This window comes from Silurus aristotelis (genome assembly GCF_946808225.1).
Source record: "Silurus aristotelis genome assembly, chromosome: 10".
Classification (NCBI taxonomy): Eukaryota; Metazoa; Chordata; class Actinopteri; order Siluriformes; family Siluridae; genus Silurus; species Silurus aristotelis.
In genome coordinates, this window is record NC_139583.1 from 27,035,393 (window position 1) to 27,048,850 (window position 13,458).

At 37.7% G+C, this 13,458-nt stretch overlaps 1 protein-coding gene across 10 annotated transcripts in view; it reads left to right on the plus strand.

The window, feature by feature from the left end:
* The window catches only part of LOC310732408 (uncharacterized protein), a 12,307-nt gene extending 8,003 nt beyond the window's left edge, over positions 1–4,304 (plus strand). For 8 of the 10 annotated variants that reach the window (XM_083552913.1, XM_083552917.1, XM_083552915.1 and 5 more), the window contains 6 exons: positions 563–975; positions 1,108–1,281; positions 2,515–2,736; positions 2,989–3,093; positions 3,279–3,370; positions 3,817–4,304. In XM_083552913.1, coding sequence (XP_083409039.1) covers positions 563–975; positions 1,108–1,281; positions 2,515–2,736; positions 2,989–3,093; positions 3,279–3,370; positions 3,817–4,009 — 1,199 coding nt within the window. In that variant the 3' untranslated portion in view covers positions 4,010–4,304. Of the gene's footprint in view, positions 1–562; positions 976–1,107; positions 1,347–2,514; positions 2,737–2,988; positions 3,094–3,278; positions 3,372–3,816 lie in introns of those variants that run through there. The other 2 variants (XM_083552920.1, XM_083552921.1) reach the window with 2 other exon arrangements.
* The last annotated feature ends 9,154 nt before the right edge of the window (positions 4,305–13,458 follow it).

Sequence of the window (13,458 nt, forward strand, 5' to 3'; positions counted from 1 at the left end):
TCAGATGTCAAATGAAATTTAAATGCAATATGCATAAATAATAAATACAAAAAGAACTTTTGCATAAAATCACTGAAGCAAGGTTTTTGTTTTTGCTATAAAGTTTGATGATGATTATAATGATGATAATGAAAATACACACACACACACACACACACACACACACACACACACACACACACACACACACACACAAGAACAAAAAAAAGTCAAAGGAAAATAATATAAAAAAAAATTAAATGAAATAAATAAAAAAAAAACTAAATTAAAACTAAAAGTAAAAAGAAAATAATTAAAGTCAATCTGTTTTTTATTTGCAAAAAAAGAAAACAACTATTTACATGTATTTTTGTAATTTCATTTTCATGAAAGTTTGATGGATTAAAATGATGCTAATGACTATAACATGAAGTTCATTACAATTAAAATAGTTATTTCTATAAAAATATGCCTACACATAAAAGACTAGGAAAATTTAAATTGTGTGTGTGTGTGTGCGTGTGTGTGTGTGTGTGTGTGTGTGTGTGTGTGTGTGTGTGTGTGTGTGTGTGTGCGTGTGTAGGCTGCGGTGTGGTCCTTGTCCCTGAAGATACTCCGTATTTAGAGATCCTTGGTGTTGGAGAGAAGAGAGATGAAGAGAGGAGAGAAGGAGGAATGAAAGAAGAAGAGGAGAGAAGAGAAGAAAACTTTAAGGAAAATAAGGAGAGAGATGGAAGAGCAGAAGAAGAAAAATTATGCAGAAGACAAGGTGGAGATAAAGAGATAAGAGAAGGAAGAGTGGAAAAAGTGGAAGAGAAGAAAGATGGAAGAAAGTTAGAAGAGGAAGAGAGGAGTGGAGAAAAAATTACGAGTGAAAGAATAAAGGAAAAAAAGGAAGTAAGAGATGAAGAGGAGAAGAGAAATAATGGTGCTGTAGAGAAACAGGGATCGCTGATTGCACTGGCATGGAGCAAACCAGCAAGCAACAATACACAGGTGTATATACATGCGCACACACACACACACACACACACACACACACACACACACACACACACACACACACACACACACAGAGGGAAAAAAAGCAATTTGGTAATTAAATATTTGGTGTGTGTATCGTTACAGGACGTAACAGCGCTACCTGAAGCACAAATGACAGAGGCGACGTCTGCAGACACACACATTCCGGACCACACACACTCCGCTTTATCTCAGCTCGAACACACACCGCCAGCACAAGCACAAACACTCACACACACACTTGTGGAGACTCTCCAGGAGCAGTCCACATCCAGCATGGTTCTGTTTATACACTTACACTTGTTTTTTTCTCCTTTCCTTCACACTCTACCACTTTACCTGGAGTGAGTTGTTGCCTGTTAAAGTGGGCGGAGCTTGGGGGGATGTGGTTTAGTGACATTGGATGTGATGCTGGTGTTAACGTAAATACAAAGACCTGCAGCAGGTTATGGCGCTCATTGCTCAATGTAATGATGGTGGATGTGTCAGAGAAACTGGTCGTCTTTTTATTTTATTTTTTTTGGTGATTTGACGACTTCATGTGCAGATGCTAAACTGTGATTAGACAATGTCATGTGAACCTAATAATATGTGATTGGACGATGTTGTAAGCACCCAGTGGTCTGTGATTGGACAACTTTATGAGTGTCTACTGATCTGTGATCTGTGGATGATGTCATGACCTATTGGTACCCAAGGGTCCTCATTATATGTGGTCTGTGATTGAAAAATATTATAAATACTTAGTCAACTGTAATTTAATGATGTCATGAGCACCTAGTACTTTGTGATTGGATGATGTCATGAGTACCCAATGGTCTGTGATTGGATTATATCATGAGCACCTAGTGCTACGTGGTTTGACAAAATCATGAGTCCTTACAGATCTGTGATTGGATGATGTCATGAGAACCTAGTGGTCTGTGATTAGACAATATCAGAATCACCATGTGATCTTTGATTGGATGATGTCATGAGCGCCTAGTAGCATATGATTGGACATCGTGAGCGCCCAGTAGCATATGAATGGACAGTATCATGAGCACCTAGTGGTCTGTAATTGGACAATATCAGAGCACCATATAGACTATGATTTAAAAATATTGTGTGTGATTAGTGATCTGTGATTAGATTATGTCATGAGGACCTAGTAATCTGTGATTGGATGAAATATGCAATGTTATTTACTGAAAGTGCGCTCACTTCTAAACTATTTAAAAACTTTTTCAAAATCAGTCTACCAATAAAAACACATCTGTGAGACCGATCGATGTGCTACAGTATTATTCTGGCTCCGCCCACATGCAGTGTGTCAGCTACAAGTTAAGGAAAAGGGGAACATCTCCCTCCTCTAACCTCTAACTCTTCCTTACCTGGTTTATTTTTATTTGTAATTTATTACAATTAAATTCTAGCTTTAAATCGTCTCTTCTATTTTGTTTTACTGGAAATAAAACGTTACACGTTGCACGTGTAAAAGATGGAGTACATTTCTGAATGATTTTTCTCCAGAACGAAAGCAGCAGTAATGAACATGGAACATCAGCAGCAGTTTTGGAGATGGACCTGGAGAACACACCAGCAAACAGAGAGATACACACAGAGGACACAGTGTGTGATGCGGTGTGTGAGGAACAGCAGCTCCTGCGAGAGGCCACCATGCGCAGCCTCGTCGAAATCCAAAGAAGAGCAGAGCAACGTTGGCAACGAGATCGAGACAGACAAAAACTTAGAGTAAACACACACACACACACACACACACACACACACACACACAGACACAAATAATGCTTCCACCACCATGCTTCAGATCTTCTTTATTCAACTAATTATGTAACTTCTAGTAACTATATGCACCAGAAACATGAGGTGGGTGAAAATGTATGCGTATAAGAGAAGTATGTGTGTGTGTGTGTGTGTGTGTGTGTGTGTGGTTGGATGTGTGTGTATAAGAATGTTTAACTCAACACACTTGTCTTTCTGCAGGTTCAAGAGCGACTGTCAATCATTCAGAACAGGAAGTCAGATGAGTACCTGCTGGGTCTGAGGCGTGAGGAAACGTTCAGACACCTGACTAACACACTGCAGCTGGTATAAGCACACACACACACACACACACACACACACACACACACACACACACACACACACACATTACCTATATTGTGTGTTTGTGTGTATGTGTGTGTGTGTGTGTGTGTGTGTGTGTGTGTGTGTGTGTGTGTGTGTTTGTGTGTGTTTGTGTGTGTTTGTGTGTGTTTGTGTGTATGTTATAGGAGGACGAGCAGCAGCAGAAGGTGTTGGTTCGAGAGAAACTGCAGCAGCTATGGAGAGAACGCTCTTATATTCTACAGTCTAGAAGAGAGAGGTAACACACACTGTCACACATGTACCCATTCGCACACACACATATATATATACAGTACACACACTTTCTCACTCACACAAACACTCTCATGCACACAATCTCACATTCACACACAAACACACTTTCTCAAGCATTCTCAAAAACACAACTTTATTTGTGTGTGCTCTCTCTCTCTCTCTCACACACACACACACACACACACACACACACACACACACACACACACACACACACACACACACAATGTATCTCTCACTTTCAATCACATCACACATTCACTTTCGCACTCTCGCACACACTCTCATTCACACACAAACACTTTTTCAAACATTCTCAAAAACACTCACAATTTTACACACACACACTCACACACACAAACACACACACACACACACACATACACTCACATACACACACTAAATATTTAATTGTTTTTGTTTCTGCAGGAACAAGAGTGAATTTGAGGAACTCCTCACACCTACAGCTCAGTTTGTGTCTAACACAGAAGATGGCTTTACCACACACACTCACACCGACATGACCCTCCCACTCACACACCAAAATCACCCACCCACACACACACACACATGTGACAGTCCCTGTTGTATTTGTGTTAAAGTTGCAGTCTTTGATATATAAAGGTGCTTCTAAACCTATAACCATCAATGATTATTTCCCAATCGCCCACACCAACCTGAACATTTCAGGATTCTGGTGACATTTTTCTGGCCCTGAAATAAACAGAAATGTTTGTCAAACTGCAGCTTTACATTTCTATTACCTTCAAATTACTATGTAGAATTTATCTACAAGACATGCTAGCATACTAATATTAAAGTTACGTTCAGTGATTTTTTCATCACTTCCATCTGCATCATCTGATCTCTGTGGTGCCTCGGAAACATGATGTGAGATCACCAATCCAGCCAATCAGGGAGGGACGAATCTGTGTTTAGTTTTCTTTTTTACTTTCATTTCTATTTTTTTCCTTATTTTTATCAATGGATATACACACACAGAGCACTTCCTGAACAAAAAGAAGCAAGCACCGGTTTCACTCCATGTGCTTTTTATAGCTTCCTGGTTGTGACATCACCCATTTGGTGACACTGGGCTTTCCATTGGACTGATTACACATGTGATTTAGAGCATGGACAATGCGGAAGCGTTCCCAAGCCTTTGTTGATGCAGCTCGAGTTCCTGTAGGGGAACTGTTTTACAGCCATTCATTGTCCAATTCTTGTGCGTTTTTGCCTTTTACCTAGTTAAACATATAAGCATAAAAACTAAATCGTGTCCCATAAACAATAAAAGATTAGTTGTTTCCAAAATTATAATAAGCACAGTATCTTAAATGTATATTTTAAATACATACGTTACCCACTTTTGGATGTTATTTCACCATCAATGTTATCCTGCAATAGAACTTTTGTATAAAATCACATCCTTGTCTGTGGTTGTCACACTCTTGCCCAGATGCACTGGATACACCTTTCTCAAGGGCTCAGCAGTGGTAACCTTTAAGTCGTGGAAAAGATCACAGGTTTAAATCTCACCACCAAAAAGTTGCCACTGCTGGGCCCTTGAGCAAGACCCTTAACCCTTGCCCATTCAGTTGTAGGTCATTCTGCCAAATGCTGTAAATGAATGAATGAATGATTGAATGAAATGGATACAGATTTGTAATCTGCTTTAATGCACACACACAAAATTTCCTAATACTACACTTCATGGCTCAGTGGGTACTTTGTTCACAGGTTACCACTTACCCACGTTTAAGCTTCGTCTTCCACATGGTGGCAGCAAGTAGCTGAGGAAAAGCAATGCTAATAAAAACAATGCGTTTCTCTCAAATCTGCTCCTGGCACTTTTAAATTGAAAGGCTGAATAACAGGTTAGTGAGATGCCTAAATTTTTTCAACAAATATATTTGCACTACATTTACTAATGTTTCAGCTTAATGCTTTATTTCATTTACATCTTTGGCAATTTTAAAACTAACAATACAAAGCCATTTTTTAGTTGCATATCAGCAGCACAACGAAATCCTATACCATATATTATAATCTTACATTTTGCACCCACATGGGCCAGGAAGATGTAATTGCTGTGACTGGTTTGTAACAGATATGTCTTAAAACTAGAAGTCAAATGGAGAATATAAATATATTGACACTAAAGCACATCATATGTTGAGATGTACAGTAACTACAGTGCATCTGGAAAGTATTCACAGCCCCACATTTTATGTTACAAAATGAATTAAATGTATTATTTTCTTTAAAATTCTATGAACAATCCCCAATAATGAAAATGTGAAAGAACTTTGTTTGAAATCTTTGCAAAATTATAAAAAGAAAATTAAATAAAGGCATGCTACAAGCTTGGCACGCCTATATTTGGGCAGTTTCTACCATTCTTCTTTGCAGAACGTCTCAAGCTCCATCAGGTTAGATTATCAGTGCACAGCCATTTTCAGATCTCTCCAGAAATGTTCTAATGGGTTTAAGTCTGGGACATTCACAGAGTCGTCCTGTAGCCACTTCTTTATTATCTTGGCTGTGTATTTAGGGTTGTTGCCTTGTTGGAAGATGAACCAGTGTGAGGTCCAGAGCACTCTGGAGCAGATTTTCAGGATGTCTCTGTACATTGCAGCATTAAATTTCTTTCGATCCTGACCAGTCTCCCAGTTCCTGCTGAACTGAAAAAACATCCCCACAGCATGATGCTGCCACCACCATGCTTCACTGTAGGGGTTTGTATAGGCCAGGTGATCCTCCAGACATTAAACTTGGCATTCAGGCCAGAGAATTCAATCTTTGTTTCTCATGGTCTGAGAGTTCTTCAGGTGCCTTTTGGCAAACACCAGGTGGGCTGTCATGTGTCTTTTACCCTTGGAGCTTGTATAAACAGGTGTATGTCTTTCCACATCATGTCCAATCAACTGAATTTACACAGGTGGTAAAACTTTTTTCCCATTTCTTCAAGCTGCTTTTCCTAGAGACTACAGAAAAAGAATGTCTAGTTTTATTCAATCTTTTTTTCTTTTTTTTTTTACTACAAAGGCGTGTTTGTGAAAGAGCCATGCGTTAGAAGTCAGAAGGCACTTAAATTAATAATTTTTAATCAATTAATAATCAATGTAAATTAATGATTTGCTGTCTGTCTGAACCAAAGAAAAAAAAGCAAACTATCGGTACCGTGCATAGCACCATATTTTTAACATTGCATCGAAATACATTGAATCGCATTTGTGGAATCAAATCGAAATCATATCACGCTGCATCATATTGCTGGATGGATGGACGGTTGGATGGATGGATGGATGGATGGATGGATGGATGGATGGATGGATGGATGGACATTTTGACGTATGTAATTTAATGCCAATTTCTGAATCTCTACCAACTTCCTTTTTTAAAATGAGTAGTTTTTGGTGGTAGTAGTTGTTGTACCGTTTGTAGGGTTTGCACTAACAAAACATAATTCTGTTTATTGATTGGTTGATTAGTTGGTGATTTAGGTAATTGATTAATTTATTTATTAATAATATTGTTGCTTTTGTGGTTTGTTGTCAGGACTATGGACAGGAACTACAGTACCATTGGTCATTGCACATAACCTCATCCCAGTATGCACTGTCACATGATTTTCACACCTGATTCACATTCATTTAGTATTTGTATAAAGACTCACTTTTCACAGAACTCCGTTGGATATGAGTCTACTTACCGTTGTTTTTGCCCATGCTCAGTTTATTTTGTTCATGTTTCTGGTTAGTTTGCATTATACGTTTATGCTAAATATCTTGCCCTTGCATTGACCTGTCCTCATTACATCACTCCGTCTCATCACACAAACTCATAATTAAACTAAACTGGGGATGTGTGGTGGCCTGGGTGTTTGTTGTTGTTGTTTGCTTATTCAGCTACAGTATTATTTTTGTACCTGTCATCTCTATGCAAATCAATCTTCCAAAAATTGTTTCCAAGATATAAATGAATAAACAAACATATAATTTGAATTAAAGATAAATGAATAAAGGAATGAATGAATAAATGAATGAATGAATGAATGAATGAATAGATGCATCAGTGGTGTCAATGCTTCATGCAGCACTGCACATCCTTTGTAATAAGCTTTGCCTTTGTTTCTCACTTGAGCTTCATATTTGATTCCTCGCTCGCACCCATAAGGAAGTAAAAAAAAAATCATATTCTTAAGTCCATGTTATTGCCTTCCACAGTGTCCTCGTCAGAATGCACATTTCTGATCTCAAACAACAAGCTTTTAAGTGTTTGGGCAAGCAAAAAATAATACTCTGCCTCTATATTTGTATTTGTTTAAAACATTTTAACTGTTTATTTTAAATAACTAAATGAATTATATTAATTTGCATTCCAATGCTTACATCTAGCATATACATGTTTTTACAGTCCAAAGAAATGACAAGTGTGAGACTGATACCTTTGCCAAAACCCGTGCACCTGTTCCAATTTACTGTGGGTTCATTGAGCGTTTTGTGTATTTCTGAAAATTTACATATCCCTGTATATGCGAGTCAGTTATTCGGTTAAACAGACTTGAAGGATTGGACAGGCATGTTTCAGCTTTTTCTACACACAGGCTAATTTGCATTGATTACCTGCTCATTTGGATGTGGTCTGGCAATGCACATGCTATGGAGGGGGGAAAAAAATAACATAGCTGCCATTAATGCACCAAACATGTCATACCAGAAAGATTAGTGAAATACTGGATGCTGTGTAATGCTATAAATGTCTAAAGCTAGCCATGCAGTTTTGAGCTCTGAGGCGTGCACAATGTGGCCAAAAAGCTTTCTTTAGTTTTACAATGTCAATACAGCATGAACTATGTGTTTCTACATACACCGATCAGACATAACATTATGACATAATAACATTATGACCGGTAAATAACACATTATCTTTTCATCATGGCACCTGTTAGTGGGTGGGATATATTAGGCAGCAAGTAAACACTTTGTCCTCAAAGCTGACGTGTTAGAAGCAAGAAGAATGGGCAAACGTAAGGATTTGTGCGAGTTTGGCAAACTGTGATGGCTAGATGACTGGGAAAGCATCTCCAAAACAGCAACTCTTGAAGGGTGTTCCTGGTCTGCAGTGGTCAGTATCTATCAAAAGTGGTTCAAGGGACAAACAGTGGTGGGACTACTGGATCAGGACTGTTTTGGCAACAAAAGGGGGCCCAACCCAAAACAATATTAAGCAGGTGGTCATAATGTTATGCCTGATCGGCAGGACGTGTGTGAGTATTGATAAGATTAATACTTAATCATTAGGATAAGGTAGTTACTAATATTGTGCAATTATCCAAATGATTTAAAACAGTTCAGAGATGGAGATGGCTACAAGTATGTGCGCTGTGGGAAATGTATATAATAGTGATTGTTATTCATTAAAAGGTGATTGAACATGTGCTGGAAGCATCACTGTGTGCCTAAGAGTCTTCGCAATATGGCAGTTGATGGATTTGAGTGATCCAGTTTGCCATTTGGACACTAATTGAGATGTCAGACCGAGCGGTGAAAGTGCTTGCATGTGCTGACGTGTCCCTTAACTGTTATTTATTATGGTTATTAGAACACTTTGCACTACCATCAATTAATCTCTTCCACATGCTCAGTGAGGGTGCAACATGGAGCCAATGTGCTAGAACAGCCATTATGGGTTTATGACATTTGCTTCATTGTGGCTTTGTCTCTTTCTGTCGTAAAGGAAATGGTTGTGCGCACACACTCTGAAGCGCAAGCTGTTGAAAAGAAAAGAAAAGAAAAGAAAAGAAAAGAAAAGAAAAGAAAAGAAAAGAAAAGAAAAGAAAAGAAAAGAAAAGAAAAGAAAAGAAAAGAAAAGAGTTATTTGGTTTTGTGGTACTCCGGAGCATCCCGGATCCCATCTGTGGCTTCATCCAAGAGAAGTTCATTCAGAGAAGTTCATATAGATTACTATATGCCTACGTAACAGGAAATGGTAGTCCTATTCATGTCTTCTTTTTTACAGTGTTATGCTGTTGACAAAATATTTAAGCACTCATTGCATCCTGCACCCTCATCCTGCCCTGTACCTACCCATCGCACCCCACACCACCTCATGTCCTACCAGATTGTCTGCGAGCTCTGTATTTGTTGCTTTAGTTTGTATAATATTAATTAACATTTACACAATGGGCCCCAGTGTGGACATTTCTTTCTGAGATAAAAAAAACGCCATTGAAATTCCCTCCTACCTCCAAGTTGGGATTGAATGCTAGTTTGGATGCTAGGGTAAAATTATTGTGCACTTTAGGGCATTATTCATATTCGTTATTGTAAGTTTTTGATTATAGCAGATTATAGTAGACTTTCAAGTGTGAAAATAAATAACTAATTGTGAATGAGGTACATGGATCACATATTTGAGTATAAAATATATACGTTATAGCTTATTGAAAACAATTTCTTGTTTTTTCCCCCTTTCTAAAACATTGAAGGTAAAAATACATGATAACTACATAAGCTCTGATAATTTATATTAACAACAGGTATTGTAGTTTTATGAAGTTACAGGTCACCTGTCATAAATCTCTACAAACATATAGTATATAAAGGTAGTTTTAATCATACATTAGATCTCAAATAGATTAATTTGCCATTGCTGGGTGACTTGTTTTTCATGCACATGTTTTTGGCAGTATTTATAAAGCTGCTTCATCACTATATTTTTGATAAAAAAACAAACAAACATGCTTTTTACTTATTGGTTTACCTTTATTGATGCTTCTCGGGTACTTTTCAGCATATAATTTTCATGACCTCCATGCAATTATATAAACCGTGAAATTTATTTTTATTTATTTATTTATTTATTTATTTATTTATTTATTTATTTATTTATTTATTTATTTAAAAGTCAGATATAATGCACATAATTTCTTGTCTTCAGAGTCTCATATGGATCGTCAATGAACATTTTACTAAACTAAACTAAAACTTTTATTTCTCTTTAGGAGCTTATACTTGTAATTGGAGCTTATACACTGTAATGATTTTCATGTAAAGGTTTAATACAACAGGTCCATATGTCAATGTTTTCATTAAGTGCTAAATTCAGGAGACACTGCAGAGCATCTCAAATCTGCAAATCATTTATAGATAGATAGATAAATAGATAGATAGATAGATAGATAGATAGATAGATAGATAGATAGATAGATAGATAGATAGATAGATAGATAGATAGATAGATAGATAGATAGATAGATAGATAGATAGATTCAAGTTATACGTCTAACTCCATAGCTGCTTAATTGTTTGAATTCATTCAATATGGATAAGAGATCCTGCCAAATGCCACAATTTTATATTATGTATCTTATGCATTCTTTATAACTTAATCTGAATGCATAGGCCAGATTAATACATGTGGTGTCTAAATGTATGTTTATATATGACTAATTTTCATTAAGGTTTTTTGACATTTCCGTATTCAGAGTGTGGCAGAATAATTAAGGCCCTGACGATGATGATAATGGTGGTGGTGTTTGTTTAAATAGTAAACCCATATCTATCCAAAAAATAAGCTAAAAGGGACAGAATGATTTGACAAATTAATTGTGTGCTGTTCAGTATGTGTATTTAAAGTGTCAGCTGCAGATAATGTATAGCGTTATCTCGGCGTGTTTTTATATGTGTCTGGCGTCACCATGGATGTCCCTCCAAGCAACACAGAAGATAATGTTTCTCTCTTCTCTCATCTCTCTTTTGCTGCCCCTCGCCCTGTCGGCCCCTCGCCCTCCCGTCACACTGCTGGCTGCATCACAGCTAATCGTCTCCCTTTGCCCCAACGGCAGCAACGTGCTGAGAGAATTAAAGAACCTCAGCCATCCTTCTCGCTGCCCTTCTCCATTTCATCTTTTATTTCACCTTCTCGGCCTGTTTTGTCACAGCTTTTATATAACAATGAATTTGCAGAGGCACGTCTACATTTCATACTAGAGGTATGAAAGTTGAACAGAAGGAGGACCTACTAAAGCTTAAACAAATTTCAGAAGAGCTCATGGATTTTCACCACCCTTGTTCTCTTTATCTCTCCTCATCTTTTTTTTCTCAACCCCCTCTTTATTTGAGACTCTATTCAGGCCTGGCCGCAGTCTAATCAGTTTCATCATGGTTTCCATTAGTGCGAGAGAATATGAAGTAATTAAAGCATGGCCAGTAGAAAGACAGATAGAGAGAGAGAGAGAGAGAGAGAGAGCGAGAGAGCGAGAGAGAGAGAGAGAGAGAGAGAGACAGCGAGAGAGAAACAGAGAGAGAGAAACAGAGAGAGAGAAACAGAGAAAAAGATAGAATCACCCATCCGTAGCCAACAGACCGACAAGATGAAGAATAAAGGGTGTGGCATTCAGGCCTGTCTGTGTGTTTGTTCCTGTGCTTGGTTTGAAACCAGCCTTGCATGTTAATGAATGAGGTTATTAAGCACTAATGTTGCCGCACATAGCATGGAAAAGTGGCATCAGTGCGTGAAGATGAAAACAAGAGCCAACAAACGAATACAAACTCTATGGATGCAAGGATATATTTTTTCAGACCAAGTTTTGGTGTTCAACAATACAGATGCAAATATCCCCCAAAATCAGTGTCTTGAGGCATGTTATTTAGCTCTGTTTTTACCACAATGCTGTTAGCATTAAAACTCTTCGCACTGAGTTTTAAAGTTAGTTTTATCACAGTATTTTTAATAACAAGAACTTCGGCAGCCGGCATTATTAAACAGAGAATTGTCAGTGAGTGTGGCCATTTAAAAGGAACGCAAGGTTATTTTGAGGAGAAAAGAAGTGTACACGTCTCAGTGCTCTCACAACTGAATTGCTCTCATACACAGCAATTTAATTTTTTTGGTTGTACTCTCAGGCCAGCTGTCCTTGGGTTCTTTATTAAAGTAACCATACGAAAAATTGTTCATCGGGTTACTTTAAATTGTACTTGAAGACGCTGTCGTTCGTTCTCCTTGTAATTCTCCATAACACATTTTTGCAGTCTGCTCCGCTTTGATCATTAATCATAAAACACATCCAGATTGCTGTGACATTTGTTCAATAGTGCAAAAATGTACACTTAGCTTACTTGGCATAGTATCGAGGATAAGCACATGGGGAACATGAGGAGCATGGTGTTGGATCAGTTTCTGTTATCAGACTTGTCAATACATGTCTATTAAACATGAATAAGAACAGAGGCAGGCTGTATACTCATTGTTTAAACATGAGTGCAGTCATGTAAAAAAACTAAAAGGGAAAAATGTTGAATATCAGACATGCAATATTCCATTTGTATTCTTACTTGTGTAAAATGTTGTAAATAAAGTGCTCAATGAAGGATATTTTATATATACTGTGCATATATATATATATATATATATATATATATATATGTGTGTGTGTGTGTGTGTGTGTGTGTGTGTGTGTGTGTGTGTGTGTGTCAGTGAACAGGGGTGGAGACACGATACAGGGCCAAAATATTTGGCAAATTTTAGGCAAAAATCTCTCTCTCTAACTAATTACTGTCATGTGAAGTGTACATTTTGCAACACAGTATTTGTGATTTCTTTCATATAATCATTATTCGTTCATTAGCCGTTAGAGGTTCCCTGGTGGTCTAGTGGTTAGGATGTGGCGCACTCACCGCTGCGGCCTGGGTTCGATCCCCGTTCAGGGAACCAACCCCAGCCACTCTTAGTGCTGGTCCCAAGCCCGGATAAATGGAGAGGGTTGTGTTAGGAAGGGCATCCAGCGTTAAAACATGTGCCAAATCAAAACATGCGGATGATCTGCTGTGGCGACCCCTGATGGGAGAAGCCAAAAGATGTTTATTCATTAGCCGTTATCAGGTAGTATTCGGGAGAGTATGGTGTTTCAAGGGTTGATGGTAAATGTAGTATAAATGTAGTGTTTCATGATGTGAAGAAGAATTGAAATACTGTCTGGGTAGTTAAAAATGCAAGTATGAACATCAGTTGAAATGTAATTATATAAAAGTCATATCTGGTGTAATGAAGCACGTTAAAACAATA